Raw genomic sequence first — 15,398 nt, 5'->3', positions numbered from 1 at the left:
ATGGGGATGTGAGGAGGCCTTGGAAGTCCTGAACTTGGTCCTTATTTGCTTGATTGTTCACTGCTTCTCGGGTTCCATGAGCTACCCCAATAACCTTTCCAAGAAATTTCTTCTGGGCAATCCTGGAGGTGCACACCTGTTAATTCTAGTGACTCAGGAGCCGAGGGCAGAAGGATCTCATGTTTAAGACCAGCCTTGCAACTTAGCAAGACTCTGCCTCAAAATAAAAAGGGTCAGGCGTGTACCTAAGTGGTACAGCAATCCCCAGTAGCAAAAAATAAAATAAATAAATAAATAAGTAAAAAAGAGAAACTTCTCTTTTTGCTTAAACTAGGCCATCATTTTTCTATTACTCAAAACCAAAAAGAATCAATAAATATACACTTATGGCAAATGGATACACTTAAAATCATTCCTTTTACCTTAAAGCTGAGGTCAAAGAATTACTACTCAGACTTGATGCTTTAGAAAATGAGCACAATAAATGGCAAAAACAGCTTATCAATTAATATGCACCACATGCTCCCCTATGAGCTTGTAGATGTGAGTTGAAAAACTATATCTCAAACTGTTACTATTGGTTATCTCAGTGTTTTGTCTGTTTTTCTTCTATTTTAATTCCATTTACTGATTTCCACAATAAACCAGATTTACTTTCCATAACCAGAAAAAAAAAGTGAAAAACTTTTAAGAATGAGATGACCCCATAGGATTTACATTAGCAATGATGATGATCAGGGTGATGTTGTTATTGTACTGAAAATAATTTTTCCACTTTAATTTTAACTGTTATAGAAAAACAAGCTAGACATGTTAATGAGGTGACATTTTGATATGTGCATACAGTAGGTAATATTTAAATCAGCTTAAACATATCTATTTCCTCAAGCATGTATCATTTCTTTATGATAAAAATTTTCAAAATTCTTTCCTCTGAATTTGAGACGGAGAGTACATTATTGTTATCTATACTCACCCTACTATGCAACAACAGCACACCAGAACTTCTTGCTCCTATCTGACTATAACTATTGATCAATGTACCCATTGATCAATCTTTCCCCACCCCTCCTTCCCTTCTCCCTACTCTGCTTTTCTTCTGGTAACCTCCATTCTACTCTCGACTTCTATGAGATTAGATTTTTCATATTCCACATGAGTGAGATCATATGGTACTTGCCTTTCTGTGGCTGGCTTATTTCATATAACCTAATGATCTCCAGTTCCATTCATGGTGAGGCAAATAAAAGGATTTCATCCCTTTTATGACTGAATAGTATTTCATGGTGTGTATGTACCACATTTACACTTGAAGTATAATTAAGTACACTTCTTAATCTTACATCTGTTCATTCCAATAATCACTGTGCACCTGCCATGTGGAATACACTGAGTAGAGGACAAGGGTACAGTTGGTTTTCATACCTTCTCTCTGCACAGAACTCCATCATACTGTAAGAATCTTTTCTAATTGATTGGAGACATACTTTTTTTTTTAGTTAGGTCTTTGAAGACTTCTAAAAGAAATTTAATGGGCTGTTTTATTTATCTCAAGTATTTGAGAAGTGAGATCTTAGCCTTAAACAGATTGTGAGGAATTGGAGGACAGTGAAACTTGGGAGGGAAAAAAAAAGCAGTCACTGTCTGCATACTCACACATGTGCCACGTCAAACATCCAGCAAAGGCTTCCTGACATCTAAACGTGTGAAACTAAATATATCCACTTATACCAGTGCTCACCTAGGAAATACTAATTATGAATGTTATGTTTCATTGCATGGCTTATTGTTCTAAAGGCTGATAAAGGTCATGAACCTGACCCTGGGACTCCAGATCCTTACTGGAGTCGTAATACTCTTCTGAGCAACGAACAATGGGACTTGTTTTAACCAGCCATGTACATTCCATCTTAGCCACAATGCCTGTTTCCAATCCTTGGTGTAAACTAGAACTTTAAAAGTCTTCCCTGGGGTGTGTTCCCCTTCCTGACAGGTTCATTCTTTTATCTCCACTCTGGTGGTTCTCATTTAGCATGCCATTTGAACTGCAACCCTACTCCTACTCCTAGGTTTCATCCTAAGTCAGCACAGAATCAATATACCATATGCTGTTCAACTACTCCAAGGTTTAGGTAGAGATATACATACTCAACAATCCTGATCCTGTAACACTCAGGAAGTTTAGATAAATGCCAGGCTGTTTTCAAACAAATGGGTATCTTAATGTAATCACCTAACACACAGATATTTGATCTCTACAGAATACCTGTCTTCCTAATGTTCACAACTCTTAAAAGCCACATGCACCAGACCTTATGGAAATGTTCTTGGAGCTGCTTTGCATCAAAAGGTTATTCTCTCTCTCTCTCTCTCTCTCTCTCTCTCACACACACACACACAGAGAGAGAGAGAGAGAGAGAGAGAGAGAGAGAGAGAGAGACCCTGAAGAGCTACCTTTAATGTCCTGTTAAAGCCAAAGAATCAAAAATTTCAAGTTAGTGAATTGAATTTTCAGAATCATTGCTCAGGAGCAATAACATTACATACAAACAGGAAATTAGTCCAATTATAATATCTTCTGAATTATGATCTCTGCTTCATTGTTGCCTTACCTAGTACCAAATCACCCAAACAGCCTACTTACTGTCTATAGCAGCAGTTCCAAAAAAACAACACTACTCAAGAGATTTTTCTCCCCATGGCATAATGGGGCAGATAAACCACAATGTGCAGCCTGAGATGATCAGCTAGAGAAAATGAATTTTAAGACAGAACCCCAAAAGGGAGCACTCACCACTTATTCTCTGGAAGCTCCCCATTTTCCTTCACAGAACCCCAGGGATGGCGAGTGTGCAAATACAGCAAAGCCACTGTGAGCCACTTGTGCCTAGCTGTCCTGGGAGCCAGTGCTGCATGCCTTGCACTTAAGCCTGGCTGATTTTATTACCAAATAAATATGAGTTACAAAGTCACCAAATACTGAAAGAGGACAAAGGAGTAAAGTGAGGGTCTGGAGTTCCCTTTGCTAACAGTTGGCCCTGCACCTTGGGGTAGAATATGCACTGTGGTGATGTGGTGATGGATTACATATTTCCTCTACGATTCTTTGGGCATCAAAATATGAGGTTCTGTTCTTCAGGTTGGAAGTCAAGCTTCATCACACCGCTTCATTTACTGGGTTTACCCTGATGTGTCTATTCCTCCTTCAGTGTCTAAGACAGGTCCCCCCTGGACATACCAAGGAGGCATCTTTTCATGATGTGGTGGGTTACTCAAGGGAGGGAAGCTGGGCTTTAGGTTTCAACCACCTGATTTTGTGTGTGTGTGTGTGTGTGTGTGTGTTTCTCAACTTGGATCAAATGAGGGCTGTTTTCTTTCTTTAATTTTGCTTTTAAAATCACGAGGACAGTCTTCCAGGAGAAAGCAATGTCTCTATCATCTTCAGCATGTCTTCCACTTGTCTACCTTCTCATTTTCCTGGCGGTCCACCTGAAGTCAAGGTAGAGAAGTGTGATGAGAGGTTTGAATGGGGTGTAATCTGGGGAACTACTGAGAAAGTAAATGGCCTCTTGTCCTTTTCTTTTTCTTTGCTCTCGTGTGAGTACCTTCTGAGTTCTGATTCCTATGGATTCACCACTTAGACAATTGGCAAAAAGTTCATCATAAAGACAGGAATTCTGCTCCATCTCTCTCCTGTTTCAGATGGGGATCCTCTTGGTACATCTTAACTGTGGCTCCTCTTCATTACCAGGACGTCACGTTGTTGTCTATTATATGCAACCTAGAGATGGTGAGACATTTACTATGGGAGGGACATCAGCCCCCATTTGTTTGTACCCATAATGGAGACTTTCAGCTACACTAATTTATCAGCACTCACATCTGAATTATCATGTTTGATAGAAAATGTGAGGAGATAGCTGTGTGTGATCACACAAAATAAAATTCTTTCTTTCGAAATTATAACTGGCTCACTGAAAATTTTGTCTTGTACTGAACAGGACAATGTGGTAAACGAGAAAACTTTGAGAACAGATAAAATTTTAAATAAAAAAGTTTGAAACTTGATTTAACAATAATGTTTAAATGATAACATCCATGAAAATCATAATAAAGTAAATTAAATATGTGTTGAATGTCAAAACACATACAGGTTAAAGAAGTAGAACAAGGGGAAAGAAGGAAAAGTTAAAAGAAAATGAAAAAGATTAAACATTTGGGAAGTAAGGTGGGAAATAGAGTCTGTAGGGAAAGTGAACCATTTTTTTTAACCTGATCACATATGAACAATGAAGCCATCTGCTCAGAGGCAGCAACTTTCATGGCTTTGAGATAGGCACATTACTGAATGCGCCAGTCTGACATCAAGGTGAGAGGAGCCTGATGAATCCCAGTGAATGGGTTCAGGAAGCTGGAAAGGGGAAGCTTAGTACAAGATTCTGAAGTAACGTGAATGACGGTTGGCCTTTCATATGGAAATCAACCTCAAGATTTCAAGCCCCAAATGGGCCAAGGACCTGAACAGACACTTCTCAGAAGATGATATACAATCAATCAACAAATACATGAAAAAATGTTCATCATCATTGCTAGCAATTAGAGAAATGCAAATCATAAGATTTCATCTCACTTCAGTCAGAATGGCAGCTATTATGAATACAAACAACAATAAGTGTTGGCGAGGATGCGGAATAAAAGGTACACTCACACACTGCTGGTGGGACTGCAAATTGGTGCAGCCAATATGGAAAGCAGTATGGAGATTTCTTGGAAAATTGGGAATGGAATCACCATTTGACCCAGCTATCCCTCTCCTCGGTCTATCCCCAAAGGACTTAAAAACAGCATATTACAGGGACACAGCCACATCAATGTTTATAGCAGCACAATTCACAATAGCTAAATTGTGGAACCAACCTAGATGCCCTTCAGTAGATGAATGAATAAAAAAAAATGTGGCTTTTATACACAATGGAATATTACTCAGCAATAAAAGAAAATAAAATCTTGGCATTCACAGGTAAATGGATGGAGTTGGAGGAGATAATGCTAAGTGAAGTTAGCCAGTCCCAAAAAAACCAAATGCTGAATATTTTCTCTGATATGAGGAGGCTGATTCATAGTGGGGTGGGAGCAGGGAGCATGGGAGGAATAGATGAACTCTAGATAGGGCATAAGGGAGGGAAGGGAAGGGAAGGGGGTATGGGGTTAGAAATGATGGTGGAATGTGATGGTCATCATTATCCAAAGTACATGTATGAAGACATGAATTGATGTGAATATACTTTGTATACAACCAGAGAAATGAAAAATTGGGCTCTATATGTGTAATATGAATTGTAATACATTCCACTGTCATATATAAATTTTTAAAAATTAATTAAAAATTTTTCAAGCCCCATAGCAGATGAAATCCCCAGGCTACCAAAGAGTATCTTAAAACTCAGACCTCCCCTCCAATCAATCTCTCCCTCTCCTGGGCTGAGATTCATTGAATGTTTTTTTTTTAATCCATTCTTGGGAGAAGGTGCATACTCCTTCATACTTCTACCAAACTACATGCCAAAATGTTGATGCTGGGGACAGATAATGTCCATAACCATTTTCTTCTGTCTTGAGCTCTCTTATCCCAAGTACTCCTGTGGCTAAATCCCTCACTTTACTAAGGTTTTAGCTCAAATTTCTTCTCTTCAGAGAGGCCTCCTCACTACCAAATCTGAAAAAGACCACCACCTTCAAGCTTCTATAAATCTGCCCAAAACATAATCTCTTATGTCTGTATCACATATAGACATATCTATAAAGAATAATATCCAAAGGCAAAGCCAGACCTTCTCCTTTGGGTGTGTACATTAGTGAGAAGCTGAATCTTCATAGCAGAGGGAATAAGTCAGTTTTTTAATATTTTCTAAATAAGAAAGTATAGACACATAGTTTATAAAGTTTTATCTGTATGTTATATTTTGCAGTGCTAGAGACTGAGTCCAAGGGCTAAATAATTTGTGCATACTGGCCAAGTACTCTATCATTGAGCTACATCCCCAGACTCTAGAAGATACATAGATACATGATGAAGGAGAAAAGGTTTCAATTAGTAGAGTTGTTCTGCAAAACAACCTAGCAATACACATCGGAAGCCTTTAAAATATTTAAGTTGTTTGATCAATGATTCTAATTCTAGAATTTGTCCTATAGAAATACTCAAGAGATGTTGACAATATGTTCATAGCAGTATTACAACAATTAAAAGAATGTTATGCAGCCATTAAAAATTCTTTAAAGAAACAGCCCAAATATCTTTTGATTGGTGGATGGATAAACTAACTTCAGTATATACATGCAATAGAATAGTATTCAGCCTTAATAAGGAATGATATTCTGAAACATACTACAACAGCACTCAGCCTCAAAGGCATTGTGCTAAATGAAATAAGCCAGACATAAAAGAACAAATACTATATGATTCCATTTATATAGGGTATTTAGGATTAGTCAAAATCGTAGAGACAAAAAGTAGAAGTGGTGGTTGCCAGAGATTGTGGTAAGTGAGGAGGCAGAGAATAGGAAGTTAGTGTTTAATGAGTATGGAATTTAATTTTGGGAGGATGAAGAAATTCTGGAGATGGATGATGGTGTTAGTTGTACAACAGTATAAACATACTTAATGCCACAGAAATGCACGCTTAGAAATGGTAAATTTTGTTATATATTACATTCCGCTGTATAAGTATGTGTGTGTGTATATATGTGTGTGTGTGTGTGTGTGTGTGTGTGTGTGTGTGTATATATATATATAAAATAAAAATAGGAGCTAAAGACTGGACATGGTAGCATATGCCTATAATCCTGGCAACTTGGGATGCCAAGGCAGGAGGCTTGCAAGTTGGAGACCAGCCTTAGTAATTTAGCAAGGCCCTAAGTAACTTAGTGAGACCCTGTCTCAAAATAAAAAATGAAAAGGGCTGGGGATATGGCTCAGTAAAATAAGTGCCCCAGAGTTCAATCTCCGTTATAAAAAAAAAAAAGAAAGAAAGAAAGAAGAAAGAAAGAAAGAAAGGTAGGTAAAGAAAAAAATTGGAGCAATAGGAAAATGATTAATATGGAAGAAATATATAATATGTTTCATATTTTCTGCAAAAAATCATTGTGAGCTCATGCATAGAATAAAAACACTGGAAAGAAATTCCAAAACATAAAATGTTAATAGACATTATCTCTAGGTGAGAATATAAGTAATTTCCTCTTTCATATTTTTTAATTTCCAAATGCTCTGAGTAAACATGCAGTGTTTTTATAACTAAGATATAAAAGAAAGTTTAAAAGGCCAGTCTCTACACATCTATTCTCTTATTCTGAATTATTGTTTTAGTAATAACACTTATTACTACCTAAAAGTTTATTTCATATCTATTTCCTTGCCATAGTCCATTTTCCCAGCCAGAATGTAAATTTCATGAGAGCAGACATTTTCTTACTCACTGCTGGATCCTTAGTTCATGAACAGTTTCAGGCACTTAATGGACATACTATAAATACTTTAATAAATGAGAATGAGTCAATGAATGAATGGATGAATGAACTGAGAAAAGTCACTGTCAGTGCCTTAGTTCATTCCTGATGCTATAACAAACTACATTAGAGTGGATAATTGGTAAATAATAAGAATTAATTTCTTGCAGTCTGAAAGCTGGGAAGTTCAAGATCAAGGCACCAGCAGAATCAGTGTCTGGCTTCTGCTTCATAGGTGGGAGCCTCTTATTGCATCTCCACGAGGCAGAAGGGGCAAACAGCACCATTTTACTTTTTTTATAAAAGCACTAATCTCAATCACCAGGGATCTGCCTTTAATCACCTAGTAAAGACCTCCTCTCTTAATATGATCACACTAGCAATTAAGTTTCAATGTAAGAATTTTTGGAAAAGGTACACCTAGACCATAGCACTCAGGTCCAGAAAGTGGACATTCCTTTGTCCTGTGCCCCTATCCCAGACACCTGGGAGATCAATCATAGGAAGGGTTTTTCTCAGATTAAGGATCATCAAAATGATATAAAGCTTAAAACATTTCCAAAATAGGGTTAACAGTGTGGAAAGTAGTCCAGACCCCACATCACTTGAAGGATTATTGAAGGGGCTAAGAATGCAAAAGGGAAGATATAGAGAAGAAAGTGGTAGCTATCTCCAAATACTGCAAGTAGAGTCAAGAGGAACTTGCACTGATTTGATAAATATTTTCACTAAAGCTCTTCCATGCTCTAGGGATGGGGTAGGTATCAAGTGTACAAACAAGCAAGCAAAAATCCAGGATTTTACTTCATTTCTTTGACTCTAGATCAAATACCAAGGATTGGTTAGAAGTTTGCAAAGACATATTTCAATGCTCATAAGGCAGAATATCAAATCAGCATTTCTTAAAGTGCATCCCATGGAACCCTAGGGATACAAGGATTGTTTATTTATATTTATATTTTTTTCTTAAATTTTTTAGTTGTAGATGGACACAATACCTTTATTTTATTTAATTTTATAATTGAACCTAGTGCCTCACATGTTCTAGGCGAGTGCTCTACCACTAAGCCATAACCCCAGTCCCTTTTTATTTATATTATATGGAAAAAAAAAAGATTCTTGAGCCAAATAAGTTTAGAAATATTTGAGGTAAAGTTCTTTTTTGGGGAGTGGGGTACTGGGGATTGAACTCAGAGGCACTCGACCACTGAACCACATACCCAGCCCTAATTTGTATTTTATTTAGAGACAGGATCTCACTGAGTTGCTTAGTGCCTTGCTTTTGATGAGGCTGGCTTTGAACTCAAGATCCTCCTGCCTCAGCTTCCCAAGCTGCTGGGCTTACAGATATGAGCCACCATGCCCGGCATAAAGTTAATTTTGCACAGGAACTCTCAGAGTTCTTAATATATCATTGTACATTATGATTCTCCTAAAAAGCAATAAAGTTCTTTCAAATTTTTTGATCACAGGATCCTTTTCTAGGCCTAGAATTCCATGGAATGATCATTAGAACAAGTTCCTCTCTTTGCAACAAGAACCTTCACCTTCAGAACAGGTAGCACCCACAGATCCAGCTGGGCACACCCCTGAGACACAGCACCATCTACCACAGATGCACAAGTTTCCATTCTAAACCACTTGTCAATCCTAGTCCTCTCACCTCATCTCTCTCATCTCACAGTGTTCCCAGTTACAAGTTTCACACCCACATATTCTCCTTTACTTCCTTGCTTTGAACTTGGCTATAATGAACCATGCCTTGTATTTCAGTCTTTTACTTGAGCTCTACATAATAAAGATTGATTTCTTCCCATAAGCTATCTGGGGCCACTTGGATGGCTCCCCCCCAGGTTCAACTCTTTCATCTAGCTCAGACTGACTTTCATGTCAGGGATGGCATAAATGGAGACAGCTTGGGATTTTTTTATATTAAAAGTTCTTCCCTACTCTTATTTTTAGCTACCTCTTTGACAGGTATGAGGTTCTGTAATGTCCTATTTCCAGACACAATTTTAAGTACTTTGGTACCTGGGAAACCAGCTATTTCTGTAGACTGAATCATCTTACTAGTCCTCATATGGAACACAGATGCTCTGTCACACAGTTGGGTAATTTTCACATGATGAGATAAAGCCACTTGAGATGCAAGGTCACTGGGGTATGTTCTACCTTCTAGCCATATGGATAAAAACCTATAATGACTTTGAAAGCTTGCATGAAATTCCTGCAGGAGAAATTGTTGTGATGTTAAACTATAGATGTTAAACCTCCCCATAATTTTTAGTCTCTTACCTTGTAACTTGGGTTCTCATTCCAAAATCCAGTGACCTCATTGACTGCAGCACTTCAATACAGCCCATGTACTAGAATAAGAAAAAAATAAGAAGAAGTAGGACAAAAATACCACAAAGCTGTGTCTTAGCTAAATACTGACTTCCTGGGAAGCACCTTAAATCAGCTCCTGATGTCGAGTTACATATGCAAACTCCATCTGCCATTGATCTATCTGATCATTAATGGACACATGCCTTACACTTCGGTTCAGTTCAAAACATTAGCAAAATGCAAACAGTTGATACCAGGAATGCAGGTAAAAGAGATGAATGTGAGTTTAGTGATCAAGAGTGTGGGCTCTGGGGCCAGATGGGGTGAATTTTCATCCTGTCTCTGCCACTTCTTCATTAGGGAATCACAACCAATTACTTAACTTTTCTGCATCAGTTTTGTCATCAGTAAAATGGAAATACAATTGTTGTAAAAGCTGAATTATTTCACACATGTAAAGCTCCTAGATGCCTACTATGCATAATTTCTTGAACATTACAGGAAGCAAAAAAATGTGAGACAAATAATATAGGAATGTCCAATCTTCAAAGAAGCTCTAACTAGCATAAATATATATATATATATATATATCACAGAAATTAGTAACATAAGACAATTTTATCATCTTTTGCAAGACCACTGAAATAATAAAGCAGCTCAAGGAAAAAAAAAGTCATGTCCCATACCAATGATTAGTAAGTTAAACTTGAATGTGGAACATTGGAAAAGGAATTGTGACATATGAAGCTAAAAGACAGTGTGTATTTAATGTGGCAGCAGTGGGGAACCATGTCTTGCTGCTGGTAACAGCCTGATGCAATCTGGGTTTGAGGAGGCTGAAGCCTATAGCAGTGTGGAGGTGGGTGGGTTAATAGTGAGGGAATAAGTTAGGATGTTCCTGTGGGAAAATGGAGGTACTGACAACCCACATGGAGGAAGGATGGTCGCAATAGGGAGGAGGAGACCCATTCAAGTGACATCACGGAAATAGATGTTACAGGGTTCGGTAGTTGATTTGACATAGAGAATAAGAGAGAAGGATGAGTCAAGAATGACTCAGACTTTTTCAGTCAGGAGAGCAGAGGGAACAGTAATACCATCAACAGAAACAGGAAAGCCAGGAAGGGGACGATGATGAATTCATTTGGGACCCGTTGACTGTAAGACACTGGTGGGATAGCCAGGAAATAACAAGTTGACAGTTTGAAAATTGAATCCTGGATCCTGTGGAGAAAAGAAGCCTAGAAATACAGGCTTAGTCTTCTATGTAGCTTTGCCAGGTGAGGCCGTGGGAGGAAAGCCTCTTAGCAGAGCCTTGGTTGACTAGGGAGAGTGTTTCTCTGAGAAGTGATTTGGAAATGTTATAAGAGCCAAGCAGTCTGATTGAAAGTGATCTGTCAGCTCCTTGGAAATGATATGTTTCCTGTTTAGCTTTCCTTTGGAAGCCTTTCAGCTTCCCTCTGCTTGGATATGGCAAAAGCACTGTGGAAAGATGGCAGAAGCTGGGGGTGGGGGAGGTGTTTCTCTCCAAAGAGTTCATGTAGTATTCTGAGCAGATTTTCTAGATTTGCATCCTAAGACCAGCTCAGTGCACAAGTGTTGCACTGAGAACACACTGGCTGGAATGTTCTCAGCCAGACCCCTTTTAATCATGCCCCTCTTGGAGTCTAACATCAACATAAGAAACATTTTGTTCTGCCCAATCACACTTACCTTCCCAAGGCTTGGGTACCACGTGGAAGTAAGTGAGGTCTAGAGATTTATATTCAATGAACCATAAGGCTTATTAGGAAAGGAAAGCTAAATTTAGAAATGTCCATTTCAGAACAAGGGTTCAAGTTCCACATCAAGGTAAATCAAAAAGATTATCTATGTGTCCTCATTGGTTGCTTTGTTTTCTTTTGCTTTTCAGTACCCTCTTCTGATCCACAACCCAACTCAGCCCCTGCTGCCCTGTCTCCTGCAGTACTGGTCCTGGAAAGAATACACTCCCCATGAAATTTGGGGAGTACTTATAGACTACACCTCTAATTCCCCCAGAATACCTTGTTGGTGCAGAAGTATATGCCATCTTTTCCTGCAGCTGTAAATCATGAAGGTCAGGCAAGGCTTATCAGTGTACACTTTTTGAAAAGGTGACCAAGCACCTGCATTTTCCACTCTCTGTCACAATGATTTTTCAAAAATCATACCAGATCATGAGCCTCCACTGCTTAACACCCCTAATATCTATGAAAACAAACCCACTGTCGGGCATGGTGGTACATGCCTGTAATCCCAGCTCCTCAGGAGGCTGAGGCAGGACGATCACAAGTTCTTAGCAACTTGGCAAGGCCTGGAAGCAACTTAGGAAGACTCTGTCATAAATAAATAAATAAATAAATAAATAAATAAATAAATAAATAAATAAATAGGGCTGGGGACTCAGCTCAGTGGTAAAGTGTTCCTGGGTTCAATCCCCAGTACAAAATAAACAAAATCCCCTCATTACTATAGCCCCTAGACCTTGTGTTTCCTGGCCCTACTCATCCTTCCAACTCCATCATTGTCCCTCTCTCTCTACACACTTTGCTGCCACACTGGCTCCTTCCTTTCCCTCAGATCCACTCCACTCTTCCCAAAGGCAGGGCCTTGACCCCTCTGCTCTCTCAAAACCTTCCCCTTTGCTCTGCAGGTCTGAGTCTTCTTCATCCTTCAGGTTTCAATTTAAATGACACTATTTTATAGGTTCCCTCCTGCCACTCTTTTCCATAGCTTTATTTGTGACCTTTATGTTATTGAAGGATAATTGAATTCATTTGTAATTGCTTATTCATTTCTTGGACTTCAAGCATCCTAAAAGGAAGGACCATAACCACTGCCATAATCCTAGCACCTTGGACAGTGCTAGGCACCCAGTGGGTATCCATAACACTGGCTGAAAGAACCCAGAAAGCATCTAGTGTTCAACTCTACTGAACCTTACAATGAGTAAAGGCGGTGAAGAAGCTGAGTGGGATGAAGTTCTCTCCATCTGGGGAAATGAACAAGGAGAACAGGAATGGTGAAGTCTTCCGAGTATAGTCCATTGCTGTGAAGATGCAGGGAGGTAGGGTTCATGAAAATAACCTGTCCACTTCTTTGTTTAGATACTTGACAAATGCATAAACAGAGTGACTGAATATCAAGGCCTGAGGGAGTAGAAGTTCAATATGTTAGGTACAAACTAGAGATGACAATAATTTTCATTTCATTTATTAAATGCAGATCTGCATAAGATCTTAAGAACAGATCTGTGTTCTTAAGAAACCTGGCCTCATAAAGACAGGCTAACCATGGAAAGAGATGACTTCTGTTTTTATGAGGTGAGTCACTGTTGTTAACTTCATTTAATATAAGAAGAAATTAAAGCCTATTCAAGGGAAGGGCCTGGCTCAGTTTCATTTATTCACTGAAACTGAATTAGGGTTTATTCTAGGGACAACTGCCCATTGCTGGGACCCAGTATAACAGGAGTGAAAAGAAAAGAGGTTGTCCAGTGGCTCCCACTTTCCTCCTTTGGTCGACCCCAGTAACACAGTGACAAGACCGAGGGCCACAATGTGATAGCAGTTGTGAGGTTGTGAGTTCAGGCTGCTCTGGGGACTGCAGGAGCGGCACAGGAGACAGAAAACATTCCCTAATACCTGATCTTGCGGCAAGGAAAGGACACTAAAGACCTTTACATAGAGGTTGTAGGGTTGGTGAGAAAGAGGCAGAGCTTTGGCAGTGCAAAGGCAACTTCCCATTCAGCACCTAGAAGGTGGCTTACCTAACTCCCAGCTCACTCCCTCTCTGCACACCACAATAATAATATTTTTGTACTTTCTGAGCATCAATCATTTGCTCCCAGAGAGAAGTGAACAGTCAATTTATGGTTGTGTATATCTGGGGCAATCCATTCCAATTGTGAAATTACTGGGATTTTCAGAGAAAAGGAGTGATAACTAACTTATGAAAACATCTCATCTGACTCACAGAGAATGGTGACTTCAAGGGTATTACCTATGGAAAAAGATACACCCCAAATCCTCAGAAAGAATGTCCGCAGCCTCTACAATAAACTGTTAAGAGTGGCTGCCTCTGGGCTGGGAAGAGGCAGCTTTTCATTTTTTTCTTCACACTTTTGCACGGATATGTTTTAAAAAATAAGTATGTAGTATTATTTTTTAGAGTTAAAATGAAATAAACAAGCAAACTTACCATCTCACCTTAAACCCTGTTTAAATCCCGTTTCCCCCACATTTTTACAGGTATGTTATAGTTGTACATAATGATGGGATTTGTTGTTACATATTTGTAAGTGAACACAATATATAATCTAACAATATAGTTTGTTGAATCCTTTTTTATTAATGTCATGTTCTCTTCCTAAGAATGTACCTTCCCCATTCTCAAAGTATGAGAGAATATTATGCAGGAGAAGTTCAAGGTCTAGGTCATGCACTTTTAAATAAGAGTAATCAGATAAGGAAGAATGACAGCTATGAAACAATTAAATACTGAATAACAGTACATAATCAAATATGATATAATGAAGGTCTGACCATCATGCAATAAATGCTCAACAATGGTAGAGGCCGCTGAGTTGGGAAGAATATACTAGGGGATTTTCAGCTTCTTTAAATAACTTCTTGTCTTTTTTTTTTTTTTTTAAAGGAAGGCCAATAAGGAAGGACATTCTTACATAACCTTGAGACATTGTCTCTATTTCTTTACTTTCCATTCATTCTTCAACTCACCATAGATAAGTTTTTGGCTTTAACACCCCTGAAACCTCCTGAGCAAACCAACTACTTCCTCCTGGTTCATTCTAGTGAAGTGTGGATCTCCACCTACTCTTATTTTCCCTCAGAACCGCTCCCCTTCTTTGGCTTTTATGAGAACATTTTCTGTGATTTATCGTCTTTCCTTTCTGCCTACTCCTTCTCAGTCTCCTTTGCAACTTACCCTTCGCCTCATCTTTTCTTTAAACAATGTTTCCTTCTCTTCTTAGCCTCTACCAGTAGTTCTCAACCCTGAATGCATATAAGAATCACTAGGGAATCTTTAAAAACTGATTCCCAGGTTCAACTCCAGGCCAAGAAAATGAATTCCTAGCATGTAGACTCATGCCCACAAGAGCTACATAGTGCTGATTGATGGCACACAAATTTTCAGCCTAAGCTCTCTTCCACCTCTAGGTAGGTATAAGAAAATGAATATTCTACTTGCATCTCAAAATTCAATACACTGAATTATTCCTGAATTTACATTTCTGATCTTAGCCAATAGTGTCACTGCCTCTCTAGTTACATAAACCGGAAAACTCAACTCCCTTTCTTTCCAGTCCTTCGTCCAATGTGGAGCTAAACCCATCCTTTCAATCTCCATATAGCTGCTCGAATCTGCCCTGTCTTCCATCCTCAACTCCATACCTTGCCCCAGTTTTCATGATCCTAGTGTGGGCACTCTCCTTCACTCAGTTGTAACCAAGGAACTCACACTTGGTTATTCCATGTACATGAGCCTCCACTGCTTAATACCCCTAACATCTATCAAAA

At 38.8% G+C, this 15,398-nt stretch overlaps 1 protein-coding gene across 1 annotated transcript in view; it reads right to left on the bottom strand.

The window, feature by feature from the left end:
• Shc4 (SHC adaptor protein 4) overlaps positions 1-15,398 on the bottom strand; it is a 133,381-nt gene that overhangs the window by 87,516 nt on the left and 30,467 nt on the right. The window contains exon 2 of the mRNA XM_015480686.2: positions 9,805-9,875. Coding sequence (XP_015336172.1) covers positions 9,805-9,875 — 71 coding nt within the window. The remainder of the gene's footprint in view (positions 1-9,804; positions 9,876-15,398) is intronic.

Source organism: Marmota marmota, unplaced genomic scaffold, assembly GCF_001458135.2.
Source record: "Marmota marmota marmota unplaced genomic scaffold, marMar, whole genome shotgun sequence".
Classification (NCBI taxonomy): Eukaryota; Metazoa; Chordata; class Mammalia; order Rodentia; family Sciuridae; genus Marmota; species Marmota marmota.
Note: the sequence above shows the minus strand (reverse complement) of the source record. Positions and strands in the feature narration are given on the sequence as shown.